The sequence below is a fragment of the Gymnogyps californianus genome, chromosome 3 (genome assembly GCF_018139145.2).
Source record: "Gymnogyps californianus isolate 813 chromosome 3, ASM1813914v2, whole genome shotgun sequence".
Taxonomy (NCBI): Eukaryota; Metazoa; Chordata; class Aves; order Accipitriformes; family Cathartidae; genus Gymnogyps; species Gymnogyps californianus.
The window spans coordinates 66,859,393-66,880,489 of record NC_059473.1 but is presented as its reverse complement, the minus strand read 5'-3'; the positions used below and the strand labels follow the sequence as shown (position 1 = coordinate 66,880,489).

At 45.0% G+C, this 21,097-nt stretch overlaps 1 protein-coding gene across 3 annotated transcripts in view; it reads left to right on the top strand.

Annotated features, from left to right (window-relative positions):
• Positions 1-1,735: 1,735 nt before the first annotated feature.
• L3MBTL3 (L3MBTL histone methyl-lysine binding protein 3) overlaps positions 1,736-21,097 on the top strand; it is an 87,212-nt gene continuing 67,850 nt past the window's right edge. The window contains exons 1-2 of one of the 3 annotated variants that reach the window (XM_050894418.1): positions 1,736-1,775; positions 10,471-10,582. In XM_050894418.1, coding sequence (XP_050750375.1) covers positions 10,481-10,582 — 102 coding nt within the window. In that variant the 5' untranslated portion in view covers positions 1,736-1,775; positions 10,471-10,480. Of the gene's footprint in view, positions 1,776-2,424; positions 2,487-8,396; positions 8,456-10,470; positions 10,583-21,097 lie in introns of those variants that run through there. The other 2 variants (XM_050894420.1, XM_050894419.1) reach the window with 2 other exon arrangements.

The window sequence follows — 21,097 nt, the reverse complement described above, 5'->3', positions numbered from 1 at the left end:
GCGCGGCTGCTGCACAAGTCTCCTTATTATTCCTCCAGCGTCGGCAGTAAATCAGGGGAGATGATGCACCTCCGTCGGAGCCGTTGTTGGCGGCTGTGTTTTCGGTGCGGGCGATGATTGCCGCCGCCGGTTGCCGGCAGCCGGCGGCTGGGGCGCAGCGGCCGCGCAGGCGAGGGAGGAAGAGCGGCGGCAGCGGCGGCGGCGGCGGCGGCAGCGGCGGCGGCGGCGGCGGCGGCGGCGGCAGTTTCCCCTTTCCCCAGCCCTGGCTCCGCGGGCGCATGCTCACTTGTGCCCGCAGCCCTGGACCATATTTGTCAGGACTACTCGAGAGACGGAGAAAGAGAGAGAATTTGGGGGGGTAAGGAGCGGCGGGTTCCGATCTAATCCGCAAGCCGTTTAGGGCGCTGCAATGGCAAAGGCTGGCGATGGGTTTTAATTTCCCCCCTAGGTGAGGATGAAAGTTAGGGAGAGCGCGAGAGATAAAGGGAGAGACGCACCTCCTCTCCCTCCCTTACGAAACGTATCTGGGGAAGGGGAGGGGGGCTTCTCCCCCACCACCTCGAGCAGAAAGGATGGAAGTTAATGCCGGGGAAAGTGGGCAAGTGACTCGCAAGTGGCTGGGGAGCGGCTGGGGCACCGGGGATCTCACTAAATCATAAGTGTACGAGTGTGAAAGAGGAACAAAAGAAAGAGAGAGGTGCCTGGTATTTCTTTTTCTCTTCCCAAACACATGAAGGGAGTACATGTGTATATATATACGCGCTATATATTTATATGCATACACAGGCACGCACGCACGTATGTGTATGTACATATATATATACGGGGGGAGGGAGCTGTGGAAATGTGTTTGGGGGGGCCTTTTTGGGGGGAAGGAGGGGGTTCCGAAGGGAGGGGGAAGGGAAGGGGAGAGACATTTTGCAGACTTGCCCCACCAATGAGCTTGTCAGTTGGCTCCATTTAATGACACTTACGGGGCACCGCCGCGCCGTTGGGAACAATGTGATGCGGGTGCAGCGGCCGGGCGGCGGGGTGGCGGGGTGTGTATGTGTGTGTGTGTGTATGTGTGTGTGTGTGTGTGTGTGCATGGGTGTGCGTGTGAGCGCCGGGCGGGGAGGGAGCGGAGCGGAGGGGAGGGAGGGGGCTCGCTGCCACCCGAGCCCCCCCCTTCCCAGCCCCGGCTCTTTGTTCACACAGGCTGAAGGACGGGGAGAAGTGCGGGCTGCGAGGGGGCAATGCGCAGCGGAGAGGGGTGTGAAAAAGCCCCGGGTTTTTTGGTCGGAAGCGGCGAGAGGTGGCGGCTGCCGGGATGTACCGGTTGAATGTGCCGTGGGTCCCCGTGTGCGAAGGCCTCTTCAGCGCGCAGCGGAGAGAGTTTGTATTTTCCGTCGCTCCTGCACTTTGTGTGATTGTGTGCGAGAGATATTTAAAATATAATCATCTCCCAATTTCCGCCATTTTGGGGAAAGTTTGCACACACATACACATACCAAAAAAAAAAAAAAGCTCCTAGCAATTTTTTTTTTTTAAAGCGGCGAGAAAAAAAAAAAAAGTCTTTTGCTCGAGTGCTCAGTTCCTGCCTCTGTGCGGTGCGTGCGCCGCGCTCGCTGCGGCAGACATGTGAGGCGGCGGGGGAACGGCCCCTGCCCGCTCCGGGCTGCGTGCGGCGGCGGGGGCCGGCGCCTGTCACCGCCGCCGGCTCCGCGGGCTGGCCTCGGGGGGGCTCCCGGAGGCTGGCCCCGGGGTGCCGGCGGTGTGTGTGAGTGCACATACACGTGAGTGCGTATTTTGCCGAGGATGGGGGGCGGGGGCAGGGGGCAGGGATTAGGACACGGCTTTTCTGTTAAGTTGCGCGCTCTCGCCTGAAGTGCGGCCGGGGTGGGGGAGCGGCCCCCGCGCACACGCCCGTCTCTCCCTCCCCGTCTCCGCAGCCGGTGCATATAACAACAGGATATAGGCACACTTGTTCTCGCTAACGTGTGTGAGGCGGTGTTTTTTCGGCGGGGGGAGGGGGAAAGCGATTTTTTTGGGGGGGGGGGGAGGGGAGCGGCGGACGACGGGAAGGCGCTCCCGCGGAGCGGCCGCCCGCCCCCGGCCGGGGCTGGGGAGAGGCCGCCGGGCCGGCAGCGACCAGGGCGGGGGGCGCCGCGTCGGGGCCGCAGCGGCACCCGCTCCCCCCCCTCCACCCGTGTTTTTTCTCCCCCTCCCCGTCGGAGCGGGCGCACACGAGAGCGTGAGAGAAAAAGTTGCAGCGCGGGGCCGGGCGCTGGAGGCTGCGGGGCCGGGCGGGGGCGAGCCCTCCGGGGAGGCGGCGTGTGCCGGCCCCTCCCGCGGGAAGGGGTGACTTCTCCGCCGAGGGATGCCCGGAGATCGGCTGCGAGCGGCCGGGGAGCAAACCCCCGCAGTCCCCTAGAAAAAAAGAGAGCTCGCCCCCCTCCTCCTCCTCTTTCTCCTCCGCGCTGGGGGAGGGGAGGAGGGAGGAGAAGGTAACATTTTTTTTTTTTTTAATTTTTTTTTTCTTTCCACTCTGAGACAGCCTCCTTTTCCCGGATCCCGGTCTCGGGGGGTGGAGGTGGGGGGGCTGGGAGGGAAAAAAAAAAAAAGGCAAAGGACCCGGTAAACAAGCAGAGTCCCTCTCTCGTTGTGCAACTTCCTCAGGAACACTTAACACCCAGTTCCTCTCCCACCCCCCCCCCCGCACCGCGCTCGCCCCCGCCGCCGCCCCCACGCCGGGGCAGGGGGGCACTCTTCCCCCGCTCGATTTAATTGCCCGGGGCGGGGGGGAAAGAAAAAAAGGCGAATTCAGGGGAGAAAGGGATCAACTTGAGAACCGCTTTCCGCGAGCGCTCCCCGCGAGGAGCCGGCCGGGACGGGCGGGCGGGCGGGCAGGCGCTTTTGTCTCGGTGGTTCTGCCCGAGCTTGGGGAAGACGCGGACCTGAGCCCGGGTTTTCTCCAGAAAGTTTCAAGTGCAGCAAAAACACGCCGCAAAACTGGCCAAGGAGGGACCTCTGGTGGTAGGCCGCGGGCTGCCGGCGCCGGGGAGCGGCGGCCGCGCCCGCCGGGCCTCGCCGCCGCGTTCCGGCTGCCGCGCCGCTCCGCCGCGCCGCGCCGCGCCGTGCGGGCGGGAGGGAGGGCCGGCTCCGGGGCGGCCGCTGTCGGGGCCCGCCGGCTCCCAGCCGCGCCGCCGCGGGCCCACGGCCTGCGTGGGGAGCGGCTGGGGGCGCGGCCCGTGCCGTGTCACTTGTCCCGCTCGAGAGCGCGGTTTGGGTCCCAGTGAGTAACGCTTCTTGGAAAGGAGGCCCCTGGAGATGCAGCAGCCTCCCCGGGTGGTGAGGGTCTCAGCCTCTCCCATTTCTTTTAATTACCTGTGCTTAATAGCATGGTGTGTGTAAGCTTGACAGTGAAAGGTAGCACGAGTTATATTTTCAGTTTTGTTCTATTTTATTTTTCCTTTTAATTTCCCTTGTATAGTTGAGTGGTGTTGGACTGACCATTTTTGCTGTTTGTTTCTACTCATGAATGGATGCGCCGTCGTGGGTGCTAAAAATCAGGTGGTGAGTGTAAATAAAACTCGTGATACAAAAACTTTAGCATGTGTCGTTTTAGGAAATAGTCTATGTTCAGGATCGTAACACAGTTTTCTTAATGCAAATTTAAAAGCTGTTCAGGAAACGGTGCTTTTTACCAAGGAAGTTATCACATTCCCAGAAGTTTATTTGATGAACATCTGTAAGAGAGAAACTACCTGAAACTAGCGGCTGAAGGCAGTAAAGCACTCCACGTAAATCCGGGTGGTGCTGGGTACTCGTGTTTTCCTGGTGTGACTTCAGCGGCTTTCACTGTGGTCCAGTTGGTCTTCTCGTGAACTGGTGGTCTAATGAAGGTGGCTGAAGCAATCATCTTGGATGGTTTTTGTTGTCACTTGGGCAATTGCAGTGCACTCGGGTTTTGTTTGTTGTTGTGGTGTATGTTTCACCTTCAGTTTAATGAGCTTTTCCAGAGTGTTGCTTTTAAAAGTTCTAATAACTTAAGAAAATGATGATGTGATGGGTCCTTTTCCTCTGACTCGTTCGGTTTTATTGGGCATCACCTATTCTGTGAAGAGAGATGGTTGACTTTTTGTGGGCTATTCCATTTACTCCTTGGGTTTTTTAATACTGCTGGTAAGTAGGATGATGGATTGTAAGTGATGGGTGTGAGGAACCGGTGATTACCTGGCATGGGGCTGACTGAAGAAAGTGATAGCATGTGTGTAGTCGTAGCTTATTAGTGCAGCAGTAGTAGGCCCGCTCGTCACAATGGGAGATACGAGCTCTTTATGAATTGGAGAGAAGAGGAAGTCTATAAATGCAGTAACCTGCTGAGTGTATTTAGGAGCTAGAAAAAAGTGAATTAATTGTTTAAGGACAGCAGAGCTCATGGAAGCTGCTAAGAACCAGTAGAAGAGGAAGAGGAGGGCACAAGGCAGACAAAAGCAGTGTTTAGACGTATATTGAATTAACTTGGGGTAAGAAATAACAATTTGAAATAGGTCAGGTGATATTCAGTGTGAAGATTTGGTGTGTCACAGTTCTTCTCAAGGAGGTGTCTGCACAGGGGAGGGAAGGAGGCACAAATAAACAAAGGTAGAAGTTCTCTGTAACTTCCTGTGCCTGGTTCAAGGAATTAAGAGAAATTGAGACACAGGATTTCAGAGTTGTTTTACTCAAGTCTTACTATCTGAGTAGGTTAAACCTCCGCTCAGGACTGCACAGACAATAACAGAAATAAAGGAGTCTCAAAAGTGTTGCAGAGGAAATACTTTTTTGTTGTGAGGTCCAGGTTCTTTATAAACAAGATAAAAGTTGTCAGTGGTAAGTTTTGTTAGATGATGGGATAGCTTTGGTATTGGGTAACTATTGTTATTATAGTGTTCTGTGGATATTTGAAAATGAGGTAGTAGATGAAGGCTGCGTGTAACTGTGTTACCCAGTTTCTAGCAATGGTACAGCAATACCTGTGTGAGCTCGCTGACAGACCAGGCTCAGGTGAGGACAGCATGAACCTCCTTTAGCACTGGTGCAGACTCAGGCTTCACAGCATTTTGTAATGCATCTGTGGCCAGATTCTTTCTGTGAGGAAAAAGGTTTTAAGCCGAAGTATTGGGAAGCAGGAACAAACATACACAGTACCCCGGAGAATCTAGCAGGCAGAAGAGTAGCAACAGATAAAATAAGAGGAAATAATGCTAAAGGGACATCATCAATTTGAAATCTGGTGCATTTTCTGTTACAAGTGTTAAGCATGGCAAAGAATTTTAAGCTGTGGTCCCTTTGTGAATGCACGTATAAGCATGAGATATATAATCTCATCTTAAATAACTTACATGTAATAAGCTTCCTGAGCAACAGGCAAAATGGTGAAATTTACTCAAACAGCTCTTCAACACACAGAATAGAAACATGGCAGAACTAGTAAAGTAGTTCCTAAACAACAAAAAATGAGATTTTGAAGGAAATGTGTAATCTGCAGATACTTCTTTTAATGAAACATTAAAATAATGGAACCATTAAACAGGTACAAAACAAAGCACGTATTAAAATGTGGTGGATAGCCTCAAAGTATTATACCATTTCCTGCACTGTTCCTGTTGTGGTTGTTTTTCTTTAAGTGAAGAATCAGGTGCAAAAAGATGAAGGGTGAGAAAGAGACAAGCATGGGGTGCACCCAGCTCAAAGAGGGGATTGCGAGGAGAAAAGCAGGGCTCACTGCAGTGGGTTTACAGTCAGTTGGCTTTGCTTTTGCTGTCATTGTGAAGCTAGCTTAGTACAAAGTCTCTCTGAAATAGAGGGAGCTTACGTTGTGAGGGGTAATTCCGCTTCGTGTGGCTTCGGCGGTGTAACAAGTCAGCCCTGGTAGTATTCACATTCTTACACGTTAAATAAAGCTGAAGCTGAGTATCCGTTTGTGCCCTGGTGTCTAGAAGCTAGTGGATTTGCAGCTCTGGTACACTGAGTTGTTCCCTTCTGATCCACTTCGTTTTCCTGATTTATTGTGTAGGGAAAATGTGTCCCTTTAGCCCATGGGTGCTACGCCAAGCAGCCTCCTCCTTGGAGATGCCCAGAATAACCATCTATGGTATTAGGACAAAAAACTCACCTGTTGCCTTTATTTCTGAACATCCGTCAGCACTGGTGTCACCCAGCCCTGTGGGGAAGAGGGACCATGGCTCGGCTCCATAAGGACATCGCCTGCCTTGGGACCTCTCTTTGTCCCTTGGACCTCACCCTTGGTGCCACTTGCTGAGACCTCCTCCGGCTCCACATGCCCTGTTTTGCCTCTCCTCGCAGGAGCTGTCAACTGGGGAGAGGACCAGCATGGGGCAAATCTTCTAGGCTATCCTGTCACGGTGGCTACAGAAATCCTCAAAAGTAAAAACGAAAATACACAGGGATGCATAAAAAGAAAAGACACACTATCGCAGACAGGTTATGCCAATCTGGCAGTGCTGACTGGTGGCTTTACTGCTGAAATCTCCTCTCTCTGCTGCCCAGTGACCCGGTATTGAGTTGGCCCTGCTGGTTAGAAATCATACGGACATTTCACAGGTGGCATCTTAGATTTTCAAAATTTGGGTAGATGTCAGGTAGTTTTTTAAAGCATGGACTGAAAGAAAGAATCATATGATTACTTTTTGACGTTTTCAGTAGATAACCCTATAATTATTTAAAAAACTACTTGTAAGTTCAATTGGCGTATTCTCTCCTGTTTCTTTGCTTTACATCTTTAGAGTCTTTCACCAGATGAAACTATCTCATTTTTAGTGCTGTTATTAAGTATCTCCTCTGTGAGGTACTCATTTATTGTTGAACCAGTTGCTAAAAATGAAGGTTTTTCTAAAGGATATGTCTAATCTTATTTTATATGCTTGCTTATTTTAATGAATTTATTACGTATGTCTAAAAGTTAGTGTTGAAATGTTAACATGCAGCACACTCCTCTATAAATGTTATAGCTTATGGCTGTGAAGGCTGAGATATAGTTACATTCCTAATAGTGGATTTTGGAGATGCTTTTGGAAGATGACTGTTCCAAGTTCTTATTCTTATGTCCTTTCCTTCACATCAGATGGCATTCAGTGACAGGCATAGGGACAGTACTGTAGTTACTTTGCCCCTTATTCATCTAGTATTTTCACTACTTTTCTGGAAGTTTAGGAACAGAAATGATAGCAAATGAAATCATTATAGAAGGAGTTATACTAGGTCAAAGAACTACATCAGAGCTTTAAAAACAAAAATGACAATGAGTAGATAAGACATTCTGTAGTTTTCTTTGTTCTGTGATTTAGATGTATACATTGCAATGATTTCATCCTTTTTTAGTACCTCATTGCTGTAACAATTAAATTGGTCTCTATCTCCCTCCTTATTATCATTAGTAGAGGGATATAGCCCTATCTTTCATCTGTTCAAACTCAGCAAAGCTGGAAACAGATATTTTGTTAAATGTAATTCCTTCATTTCTGTCTGCATTGCCCTGTGACCTTTTCATCCCCACCAAGAACACTTCTGAAGGCTGCAGAATGTGAAAGTATAGATTGTGCCTTTGATGTTGAGTTAATTTTAAAAGGAAAACAGTAATGAACACCTTATCAAACAATAGAAGTTATCATTATTGCTGATTGTTACCTGAGGAAACTTTGTTAGGTGTAATTAAGTTAAAATTTATATGTTTTCTTGAGAGAAAGATGCCCTGAACATTTCTGTTACCACTTTTTTTTTTTTTAACTTTCACAGTTTACATCCTGCCTAAGTAGGCTAGGAGCTAAGATTTTTTTTCCCTGTGTCATTTTTTTTCAAGTGTTTCTGTTACAAAGCGTGTCTGTAACGAGAGTGGCACTATTGGAGACGCCAGCATCTGATGGAGCGGCTGTCCGCTACTCCTCGCTCCGTGGGACAGCGGCCGCTGCGAGGAAATGTTTCCCCACAGCCTCCCAAATCTCTTCCCGTCTTCTGTCATGCCTTCTGCAGAAACCGTTGGAACATGTTTTCTATAATAAATAAACCACAGGAGGGCTGAGTGAAGTGTCCTCTAAATAGGGTGGTAATTTAAGATTACTTAGAAACTTCAGCTAATACAGAACACAGCTTTGTGTTTGCTTAGCCAGGCTAATCGCGGGGAGCTCATTACACCAATGTGCTTAAACCAGCATGTTTCATGTCCTTAAAATTTCACGGGCTTCTGGATAGATCCAATTTTTCAGCTACTCTCCTTAGCAGCTTGGGTCTTGTGTTCTAGAGAGAAGGCCTGCACCTCTGCCATCGTGCTGCAGTTCAGTTTGGTGGAAGCCTGCTTGAGTTGGTCTGCTGCGGTGTGGAAGGCTGGATGCTTGGTGGGCTTGAGCTCTGCGACGTACCGTGCTCTCGGGTCAAACAGCGATTGTCTAAGTTGTATTGCAGGAGCTGCCCTGAGGTAGGGTGGTAGATTTAGCCTGGGAGTGATTTTAAAATATAAGGTCTATGGCTTTGGGGAATTTCTCAGTTTGCACTGAATTTGTTTAGATTCATTGACATATTTTAAAATGATTTTTTGTGCATTGACGGTATGGTTTTCAATACTTTCTCATAGAGGATTACTGAAACCAGAGATGGAGAAGACACATTGAATCGTGGCTTTTCTTACTTCAAACTTGTCGTGTGAAATACGTGAAGTTTTCTGAAAGAGTCTCCTATGCACCCTACCCATTGTATGAAATGAAGGGGAATGCAGAAGCTTTCACCCTAAGCAGTGGTTACTGACTGCAGTCCAGCTCCTGTTATCCTGTTGATATTGTGTAGTGGCTGTAGTGTAACGAAAGTACTCATGGAGTAAGGTGTTGCTCAGGGTTTTGAAGAATTCTGCTAGAAATGAGGAGATAGCGAGGAGAAATACAAGGGAGTCCACATTGCAGACCCAAAACCAGAGTAGTATCTGTCTGTAGTGGTGGTGTTACAGTGATAGGTACAATTTTTCTGATGGAAAAAAGTGTAAATTCGATTATTTTTCACACAACAGAGTTAACTAGCTAAGCATTTTTCTCCTCAAACTTTCACTAAAAAGTGTCTAGACAACCTGAGTTTACTTCTGCTTGGTTTGCCTGTTTTTCTGTTATCTGTGAGTGAACAAATAACACTCAGTCTTTTTTGTGGAAACTCCAGATTTCCAGAGAGTATTAATAGATATTTGCGGATTTTGGGATGGGACCTAAGTTAGAAATTAGATTTTAGAAAACAAGGTCAAGCACTGAGGAAGCTCTCTACCTATTTGAATTTCAAATACTGATACTTGCAGCAAAAGTTTGCAGTCTGCAGACAGAGTATGAGGCTTAGAAAGTGTTTGTTAAAAAGTTGAGAAAGTGTAAATTTGAAAAGCGGTGAGCTTTTGCTAATAGTTCACAAACCAAAGACAGAGCTAATTTTGCCGCAAATTATTTCAGCTGCTAGGCATAGCACAGTTGTTCTTCAGAAAGAAAATGAATGAGTCAGATTTCACATTGAACGAATAGTAAATTAGGTGCCAGGCCACAGATTTAAAGATTCCTGGGTTTGTAAGAAGTGGAAAGGAAGAAGTTGGTGGTAGTCACAACTGGCTGCTAGAAACATTTGCAGTTCAGTGCAACTGATGCCGGCTTTGTGGCTGTGACAAGCAGTGGGCCAAAGCCAGGGGTCAGTGGCAAGTGTTGCATACTTCTGTTGCTTGTGCAAATTATTTGGGATAAACTTACCACAGAAGAGGATGTCCAGATCTGGTATTTCTGAAGATAAATAGTCTCTCCTCTCCTTTCACTGTTCTGAAACAGAGGGATCCAGTAAAATAAAGTCTTGCAAAGCAGTAGTTTTTTCTGATGTATATGTGCTTTTCTACATGTAAATAAATGTTACAAATGCAAATCAAAATTTAGTGAAACTGTATGGAAACAGACAAGGAATACTTGGGTGTCCTGAGTCAGACAGTGAAAACGAAAGTTTAAAATTCATTTTGAAATTTTAATTTGAACTTGGTGAAGCATTCACATCAGCATGTTATCCGATATTAGGGAAAAGCAGTTCTGTTAATCAGTGCTTAATGTGTTTATTATAGGCATGCATTCATCTCTTGCCTTCTCCAGAACAAATGTTTTTCTTAGGTGTACTTGAGGTATGTTTTCACCATGTCAATTTATTTGCAGTTTGAAATTTTTCATTTCTCTCCAATACAGCCTCATTAATAGCCTCCTAGTATATAAAACAGGTATTATGTTTTAAGGTTTTCAAAATATTTCCCCTTGGTTTTATTACATTAGTATATATTATCAGCATTGTAATCAGTTGTCCTCATTGCCAGCGTGCTGAGGAAAGCATTTGATACTAATCTATGAAGTGCATTTGAAGAAATGTCCGTTGATATAAGCATTAAACCACTTACAGCATTTTCAGATAAAATCTTTTATTTTTTGATTTTTTTTTTAGTACATGCATCATGAATGAATCTGCCTCTAGTGGAAATGGTCAAGAGTTTGATGTATTTAGTGCTATGGACTGGAAGGATGGCATAGGTACTTTGCCAGGAAGTGACCTAAAGGTAAGATAAGTAATTTTTTTAATAAGCAAAATAAAAATGTTAAATGCCAAAAGAATGCATTTCACAAGCTGGTGTGTAGGTATCTGTTTTTATGAATAAAACATGAATCTGCAGCTCTGAGTTAAGAGACTGTAGCCTGTTAGCTTTTAGCTCTGGAGTTCCTTGATTCAGTTTCTGGTGCTGGCACAGACAGCCATCATCCCTGTAGGAAGACATAAATTAGCACTGCCTTACTATATAGACAGAAGTAATCAAGTGCACAAAATCCAAAAGAAATCTCAAAAGTTAAGTGTGAAAATTCAGTCCACTTAGAGCATTATATTACCATATCACTAAGAATCTTTATACTGTCATTGACTCTCACGGTCTCATATTCTTAGTTCTTTTTATTTCTAGAAATAATTTATTTTTGCTGTGCTTTTGTCATGTGACTGCCTAGAAAAATGAATAGAGTGCTTCCGAGCTTGGTATAGTTTAGAAATTTGAATGATACTGGAGTAGTACTGTTAATTACATTTTTCACACTGGTTGTATTTACTGAAGTAAATTATAACAATTTTATTTTGTTTTCAAAATATTTCATGTTTTTTTAATTTATCTGATACTTTTTACTGTGTCATCAGATGTCTTCTGCTGCGTTAGCTGAAAATACAGTTTCAATACTAGAGACTTTCTTGTACCTATTTCCTGTTGATTATAGTCAATATTTTCATATCATTCCATTTAGACTAACATTGGTGAGGTTTTCTCACAGTTTATTTTTTAAAAGGAATCTCACAAGAAAATGTGTGTTTTTTAAAAAAACTTGATATCCCTTGGTGCCTGATACAATTTCTATTGTTGAAGTAAAGAGTCAAAAAATGTTTGAAATTCAGGCCATACATGTTGTGAGTGTGGTTTTGTGGGGTTTTTTGTTTTTTTTTTTTTTTTAAATCACAGAACCATAGAATAGAATCACAGAATAATTTTCTTTGGAAAGGACCTCAGGACACTGCCTCTGAGCACTCCAGACCTCAGGCCAACTTAGATCAGGTTGCTCAGGGCCTTGTCCAGTATGGATTTGGTTATCTCCAGGGTTGGAGATACCACAATCTCTGTGGGCAATCTGTTCCAGCATTTGACCACCCTCATAGTGATTTTTTTCTCCTTTTATGGATACTTTGTTGGAATTTCCACTTTTGCAGCTTGTGCCTGTTGCTTCTTGTCCTTTTACTGTGTACATAGAATCACAGAATCATAGAATGGTTTGGGTTGGAAGGGACCTTAAAGATCATCTAGTTCCAAACCCCCTGCCATGGGCAGGGACACCTTCCACTAGACCAGGTTGCTCAAAGCCCCATCCAACCTGGCCTTGAACACTTCCAGGGAGGGGGCATCCACAACGTCTCTGGGCAACCTGTTCCAGTGCCTCACCACCCTCACAGTAAAGAACTTCTTCCTTGCATCAAATCTAAATCTACCCTCTTTCAGTTTAAAGCCATTACCCTTGTCCTATCACTACATGCCCTGTAAAAAGTCCCTCTCCGCTTTCTTGTAGGCCCCCTTTAGGTCCTGGAAGGCTATTATAAGGTCTCCAGGGCCTTCTCTTCTCCAGGCTGAACAACCTCAACTCTCTCAGCCTGTCTTCATAGGAGAGGTGCTCCAGCCCTCTGATCATCTTCATGGCCCTCCTCTGGACCTGCTTGAGCAGGTCCATGTCTTTCTTATGCTGGGGCCCCCAGAGCTGAATGCGGTACTCCAGGTGGGGTCTCATGAGAGTGGAGCAGAGGGGGAGAATCACCTCCCTTGACCTGCTGGTCATGCTTCTTTTGATGCAGCCCAGGATGCGATTGGCTTTCTGGGCTGCGAACGCACATTGCTGGCTCATATTCAGTATTTCATCCACTAATATCCCCAAGTCCTTTTCCACAGGGCTGATCTCAATCCACTCATCGCCCAGCCTGTATTTGTGCTTGGGATTGACCTGACCCATGTGCAGGACCTTGCACTTGGCCTTGTTGAACTTCATGATGTTTGCACGGGCTCACCTCTCAAGCCAGTCAAGGTCCCTCTGGATGGCATCCCTTCCCTCCAGCATGTCGACTGCACCACACAGATTGGTGTTGTTGGCAGACTTGCTGAGGGTGCACTCAATCCCACTGTCCATGTCGCTGACAAAGATGTTAAACAGCGCTGGTCCCAATACCGACCCCTGAGGAATGCCACTCGTCACTGGTCTCCACTTGGACATGGAGCCGTTGACCACAACTCTTTGAGTGTGACCATCCAGCCAATTCCTTATCCGCCGAGTGGTCCATTCGTCAAATCCATGTCTCTCCAATTTAGAGGCAAGGATGTCATGTGGGACAGTGTCAAATACTTTGCACAAGTCCAGGCAGATGACGTCCGTTGCTCTTCCCTTCTCCACCAATGCTGTAATCCCATTGTAGAAGGCCACCAAATTTGTCAGGCACGATTTGCCCTTAGTGAAGCCATGTTGGCTGTCACCAATCACCTCCTGATTTTCCATGTGCCTTAGCATGGTTTCTAGGAGGACTTACTCCATGATCTCACCGGGCACAGGAGTGAGACTGACTGGTCTGTAGTTCTCCGCATCTTCCTTTTTTCCATTCTTAAAAATGGGGCTTATGGTTCCCCTTTTCCAGTCAGTGGGAACTTCCCCGGACTGTTATGACTTCTTAAATATGATGGATAGTGGCTTAGCCACTTCATCCACCAGTTCCCTCAGGACCCGCGGATGCATCTCATCAGGTCCCATGGACTTGTGCACCTTCAGGTTCCTTAGATGGTCTCGAACTTGATGTTCTCCTACGGTGGGCAGTTTTTCATTCTCCCAGTCCCGCCTTTGCCTTCTGCGTCTTGGGTGGTGAGGCTGGAGCACTTGCTGGTGAAGACTGAGGCAAAAAAGTCATTGAGTACCTCAGCCTTCTCCATATCCCAGGTAACCAGGTCTCCTGTTTCCTTCCAGAGAGGGCCCACATTTTCCCTGGTCTTCCTTTCATCACCAGTGTACCTATAGAAGTTTTTCTTGTTGCCCTTGATGTCCCTGGCCAGATTTAATTCGATCAGGGCTTTGGCTTTCCTAACCTGATCCCTGGCTGCTCAGACAATTTCTCTGTATTCCTCCCAGGCTACCTGTCCTTGCTTCCACCCTCTGTAGGCTTCCTTTTTGTGTTGGAGTTTGTCCAGGAGCTCCTTGTTCATCCATGCAGGCCTCCTGGAGTTTTTGCCTGACTTCCTCTTTGTTGGGATGCATTGCTCCTGAGCTTGGAGGAGGTGATCCCTGAATATTAACCAGCTTTCTTGGGCCCCTCTTCCCTCCAGGGCTGTATCCCATGGTCCTCTACCAAGCAGATCCCTGAAGAGGCCAAAGTCTTCTCTCCTGAAGTCCAGGGTGGCGAGCTTGCTGTGCGCCCTCCTCGCTGCCCTAAGGATCTTGAACTCCACCATTTCATGGTCAGTGCAGCCAAGGCTGCCCTTGAGCTTCACATTCCCCACCAGCCCCTCCTTGTTGGTGAGAACGAGGTCCAGCATAGCACCTCTCCTCGTTGGCTCCTCTATCATTTGGAGAAGGAAGTTGTCATCAACGCATTCCAGGAACCTTCTGGATTGCTTATGCCCTGCCGTGTTGTCCCTCCGACAGACACTGGGGTGGTTGAAGTTCCCCATGAAGACCAGGGCTTGTGAACGTGAGGCTGCTCCTATCTGTCTATAGAGGGCCTCATCTGCTCGCTCTTCCTGGTCGGGTGGCCTGTAGCAGACCCCCACTATCATGTCACCTGTCCCTGCCCTTCCTTTAATCCTGACCCATAAGCTCTCAGTCGGCTCCTCATCCATCCCCAGGCAGAGCTCCATGCACTCCAGCTGATCAGTGACATAGAGGGTGACACCCCCTCCTTATCTCCCCTGCCTGTCCTTCCTAAAGAGCCTGTATCCTTCCATTCCAACACTCCAGTCATAGGAGCCATCCCACCATGTCTCCGCGATGCCAATAAGATCATAGCCCTGCAAGTGTGCGCTTGCCTGAGCAAACAAGTTTGCTCGGCTTCTCCTTGCATGTCATCTGGTACAGCCCCTACTTGTTTTGGTGGACATCCACTGGACTTGCTCTAGTATGTCAGTGTCGTTCTTGTGCTGGACACAGTAGTCCGCATATGGTCTCATCAGTATTAAATAGAGGCGAATAATCAGTTCCCTCAACCTGCTGGCTACCCTCTTGCTAAAGCAGCCCTGGATGCTTGTGGCCGCCTTTGCTGCCAGGGCATGTTACTGACTCATGTTCAACTCGTAGGTCTTCTGCAAAGCTGCTTTCAAATAGTCAGCCCCCAGGCTGTACTAGTGCACACAGCTGTTCTGTCCGAGGTGCAGGGCCTTGCACGTGCTTTTGTAGACCTTCATGAGATCTTGTTAGCCCATTTCGTCAGCCTGTCGATGTCCCTGCCCTTCAGTTTATCAGCCACTCCCTCCAATTTGGTAGTTTGCTTTTGCTACCTGTACACATATTGCTGCCTTTCTTGTTGCCTTTGCTAGTTTCTTCTCCAGCTGAGCTTTGGGTTTCCTAATTCCATCCTTGTACAGTACAGCAATATCACTATATACCTTCTCTATATAACGTTTCCTCTGTTTCACCTTCTGCCTGCTTCCTTTTACATTTGAACTAAGTCAGGAGTCCCTAGTTCGTTCATGTTGGCCTTCATCACATTTGCATAACTTCTTGCACATTGGCATGCATCATTCTCCTGGTGTAAAGTCGCTGGAGAGATATCCAGATTTTCTGGGCCTGTTTACCCTTTAAAGTAGTCTCCTGTATGACCCTGCCAAGCAGCTCTCTGAACAAGCCAAAATCTGCCTCTCCTGAAGTCCAGTGCTGCTGTTTCAGTATTTGTTTTGCTCGCTTCTTTCAGGATTTCAGACTTCACCATCTCATGGTCGCTGCTGCCAAGGCTATCATCAGTGTCCACATCCCTGACCAGTTCTGTATTTTTTTAAAAAGTCCAGGCTTTTAAAATTCCTTTCTATTTTAATAAGCAACATTGTATGAAAGGCAAACATAATATTGAAATGTTTAAGGAATACAAAAGAGAACAATGCAGGAAAATACAGTAATCTCATATAAATCACTGGTACGTGCTTTGTTCAGTTCTGGTTACCCTATGTCAAAAGAAAGAAAACCAAAGCAAAGGTTGGGTCATGAATTAGTAAAGGAATGGGAAAGCTTCAATACAAAGCGAGGGAAGGGACTGGGAGGTGTAGCTGAGGGTAACTTCAAGAAATCATGTAAGAAGACTCTTAACTATGTCCTGTTCAGGAAAGCATGAGCTTCATTTTAAGGTTGCTCTGCTGTTTTTTTCTTTTATTTTTATTTGGAAACAAACAGGTATTTGATTTTTGGACAGAGATTCTTTCTTTGGTCCAGGCATCAGGGAAGACGCAGTCAGAGGTGCGATGGTAATGTACCCAGAATGATAAAAGATATAGAGAGAATTGGCCAGGCAGCTCATTCTGGTCTTTTTTTTTTAAATACAAAAGCAAGGGGTTACTGGATGAAATTGAAATGGAGAGGTTCTAACACTGACTGAAGGAAGAATATTTTCTAACAATGCAGAATTAGCCTGAGGAGATCACTGGACGAGGGAGCATCACGACACGGTGAAAGACTAGGCATTTATATAGATACCAAAACAATTTGAGCAGTTAGAATAGTAAGGATTTTTAAGCTTTTGAGATGATTGTAACAACTGATTTTTCAGGGCTGCTGCTAAATACTAATGGTTAAAAGGGTGACTAATCCTTTGAAACTGTAAATATGATCGTGGAAGATATGTTATGCTCTTTGTGGAATTCTCGGAATAGGGTTAATGTGGATGATTTACCTGAACTGTCCTGATAACAGAGTATTTTAATACTGTGTCCTGAACCTAAAGAAAATGGCCTTACATAACAGTTACTTCTTGTAAGCTTGCATGTGTCTTTCAATTATAATAGACTTGTTCCACTAAAGATATCAAACCATTGCCATGTATTTACATTGAAATGCAATTGAAAAATCTGGTGAAAACACCGTAGTAGAATCCAAAGATTCTATTTTTACAGCTTGTTAGTAGATTAGCATGCCTGGGTTTTTTGTAATAAATAATAAGGAATAACTGAACAATACGTTGCAGACAACGTATTGCTTACATTCTCACATTTAGTCTTTTCATAAAATGTTGGGGAAAATTGTCTTTGAACACTCAGATTTGGTAAACTATATTGTATGAGCATGTTTTAAGTTAAACGTATACCAAAATGTTGAAATGTTGCTTTTTAATATAGAAGTTTTGGGGAGTTACCTACTTGAAGTCCCTATTTTTAGTCCTGTAAGTCATATGGCATTTGCTTGTCTTTACTGCTTGCATGATGAAGTTTCATGCTTATTTTTACATATGCACTTTTTAAGAAATCTCTTTTCTTGTGTGTTTTATTAATATTTAGCCTCCTCAGATTATCAGGCAAGTATATCTGAGCAACCATTCTTTTTACGAACCACTTCATTTTTGTGACTATTAAGTTCCTCTATGAATAAAAGCTGGTAAAAAAATATTGTAAGTAGTGTAAAATGCCTGAAACATTTACAAATAACTTGTCTCAATATTTTCTTATAATTGCTTAAATTTAACTTTTCTTATGATATAGAAGAGCAACTAAATCAGAAATCGGAAATTGCATTATTTCTTTTTGTTACAAAGTCCTATGGGCAGTTTCATGCCTGCCAGACTTTACTGAGATAGCCTGCACCAGGGGGCACTCACTTCCCAGTCTAACCAAAACAAGGGAGCCCAGTCAGATACCAAGCTTCTGTTCTCAGCCATGCCATGGTCCCTTATGTCTACATCTGTTTCCACATCAGTAAAATGCTGAAAATGTTCTTTTTGTATGAGTTTGGGCGGTGTTAATTGTTAGATTTTTGTCACCCGTAGTTGGAGAAGGCTGTGGAAATACATTCTCCTACAGATTTTGTTAAACTCTTTAGCAAAAATAGTCATAAAATAGTTAATACTTCTTGAACGCTGCTTTGAGCATGCTGTGTGACAGATAAATAGTGAGTGGTTGTGGAAAACTCTAGAATTTCAAATTATACAGGGGATAGGGAGAATTAAAAATTGTACAGTATGATGCACCGGAGACTGAGAACAAAAATTTTAGCATTGTATATTAGTTCCTTCAAGATGTTTAAATAAAACAGAATACTTGAATTCCAGTAGAGTTTAAAATAGTTTACAAGTTACAGAATGCCTTCATGTGGCAGGCTAAGTAATGTATGCTCATCTGAAAAACATCAGTGCTTACCAGTTACTCTGCATGGTGTGAATGTAAATGTGAAATACTCTTCTTTTTTTCTCTTTTTTTTTTTTTAAAATCCTTCTGCCAAGTGCAGGCAGTAACACCATCACTTCAAGATTTAAATGTACTCATTAAATTGAAAAAGCTGTAATAATTTACAGTCACTTCCTACTGCAGCGACAGAAGTTTACGAAGTACTTCGTAATGAGTTTTCTAGTGCTTGTGTTTGGAAAGTGAGCTGTTATATAGTGCATGGACAGAATTTTGGTCATTTTTTCCAGCTTGCAAATTGTGCTTGAATGGAAAAAAAAAAAAAATTGGATGATGAAGAAATTAACCTGTAAATAAAGTTGGGCAGCTAATATCATAGGAAACCAACTGTAATAGTAGAACATGAATGGTGGAATAATGGTCAGTGGTGCTTGGTATTTCCAGCTGTGCTGTAAAGAAGGTAACACTGATTCAGAGCGCTGTGTTTCTGGATGCATAGGTGCAGCAGCTCAAGGCAGTAAAGTACATCCTTCCACCTGCCCGTTCTGAAATTGCATTCAAGCTTGCTTGATATAATTAACATTTTGAAAACACCTTTTTTTTTCCTCACATGATTATATGTCAGAAATACCGGTAGTGTCTCAGGCAATAACTAAGTACAGTGCTTTTTCAGTGCAAAGCTATTTCTGTCCTCATGCAGTGGCATGTGCTGCCCTTTGAAGCTGGGGAGGCATTTCTCTCTCGGGGGAGAGTCCCTGACAGTGTCTGCAGGAAACATCGACTACCGGGAACCGTTAAATCACTGCCTCCACCGGAAGGTGTTATGCCAGAGACAAGATAGATTCCCTTCAGGGAAGCTGGTGAGGGGTAGTGCAAGGAGGAGAAAGCAAGGCAGAATAGACTTTCTCTGACCACATGTGAGCCCCAGCAGACGTACCTACTGGCCTGGTCTTTTCCCCGTGGAAGTAACTTTCTTCTGTTGCAATCTAATGTAATTAATTAGCTCATGCTGTGCTTCATTGCCATAGATTTCTGGTTAAAAATTTGCATTGTCATAAAACGATTTTACCTTATTTAAAAAAAGAAAGAACAAAAAGGAAATTTTGCTATTAAAATTGCTAAAACTCCAAAGCCAAGAAATGCTGGAATTAGGTTTGCCTTTGGATCTTTAACTGGGCTTCCTCATGTGTAGTCATGGTAGAGTCTTCACTTAAGTGATCACATGGTATTTTACCACAAAATATACTGCGTCATTTGCTGTAGATGCTGTTAGACTTCTAAATAACTGGGCAGAGGATTTCAGGAAGGAAAAGGAAGTTTTGTGATTAATGCAGGTAGGTCCCACACAGGAAAGCTTAGCGCTGCACTTGCTTCTACCACAGCCTTCCTGTGCGGTGCCGAACAACTCACTGGAACCAAAACTTTGGCAGGTAGCCATTCATTCTTTTTTTTTTCACTTGCTTTGGTTCCCCATGAGATATTAGCATTCAGTATTTAGAAATATTCTGGCCGAAGTAATTCGGAGCCACGGTTGCTTTGTAGGTCAACTTCTGGATCAATAAGCGTCATCTTGGCAGGCCTTGACTTCTGGCTCTGTTGCTGATTTATGTGTCACCTTAAGAAAGTCTGTTTAGCTGCAATTTCCTACTCAAGCGGAGATAATAAGGCAGGCTGAGTTTGCAGTGGAGAGAAATCATTGAGAAGCCCTCTGGTACTAAGATAATTCTTGAGCACTTGGGGCGGAGGGTGGGGATTGGAAGAGCCTGAGGAGTGTCTAAGAATAAAGTAGATAAACATTACTGCAGACAAGACTGGGGTATCGGCGGTTTGCTGGGGAAATGTCAGTCTCTCTTGCTAAAGGTAGATACATTTTTTGCTATATATTTTCTGATGGTACCTAAGCTTTCAGTTCAGAAGTGATGAGAGAATGTTCCTGTTATTTTTTTGGAAGATTGTAGTTTGATAGTAGTCCTTTCCTGCTTGTGCCTGCCCAGATAGGAGAAAACCTTTCCTTCTGGATGCAAATTGTTCTCTCTTCATCGTTACTTCAGGATTAGCCTGTTGCAGTGTTTCTGAAGCATCTTAAAATCAACTGAAGATTGCTTGAAGTGCTTGACTTTCTTGTTGACAGCATCATTCTAGTGAGAGGGGGTCTGGCCCTGCCCCTTGGTCATGGTGTGGAATTTAATCTCTGCTGATTATGATTTAGGGAGCCCTAAATAGCCTGGGATCCTACTTAAGTTGTTTGTCTTTTGCTGTACTTGCAGAGCAGGAGCGTGCAGGCAGGATCCCTTCTCATAATTAAAGGGATAGTCAGGTGCAGGGACACATTCCCCTAACCTTCTCTATCCCTGAAAGAGTCAAAAATTTGTGACCAGGCAAGCGTCAGGGGTCACATGCTTACTGAGTGCTTTGAAATAAGCTGGGAGCAGAGTACTCAGAAGGATGAAGAGCTAGGAAGAGATACTTTTATTTTCTTTTGTAAGTGGGTGAGAACAGAGGTTTTGTTTCAGGAATTACTTTGCACTGCATTGTAACAGTAATTGCTAGAGTGCCTAAAGCTTTTTAGATACATGCTCTTTGTTATTTCCGTGTTGGTTTTTTTAAGAAAATAAACAGTCATTCTACTTTCAAACCATGTAGAGTAAATAAGACTGGCTTTACTGCTTGAAGAAAGCGTATAAAAATACCCAAACAGCTGCCTCATTTTCTGAATGCTATCCAGCCACTGCCTGGGGCAGGGGTTCTGTGAAAAAAATAGTATGTGATCGTGCATGTAAAGACTGTATCACACACACAGAGAAGAGGAGAATGGTTGAATGGACAAGTTCTGGCATTTACTAACTTATTTAACTTAAGTAATACGTAAAAAATAGTTTGGCATGTAGCAGGATGTGGTTGGACAATACAATGTCTATAGGCGATTCCTTTGCTTTAAAGAGAGGAGGAGCTGTAAAATGCCAGAAAAGCTCCGATTTATGTGAGCAGTCCCACTGAAATCACTGTGATTAAATGGTGGTTAAAATCAAGAATGATGATAACTCTTCGCTAACCAGAGATCTGAGTGTAGTTCTTCAGCTTGTATCGCTGGAGCCCAAGGTGTCAGTCCTCTTGACAGACTGCTGTATAACTCTGCTACTTTAGTTACTTCATAGGCGTAAAGAGCATTTACTCAATTTACTTTTGTTTTGGATAATATAA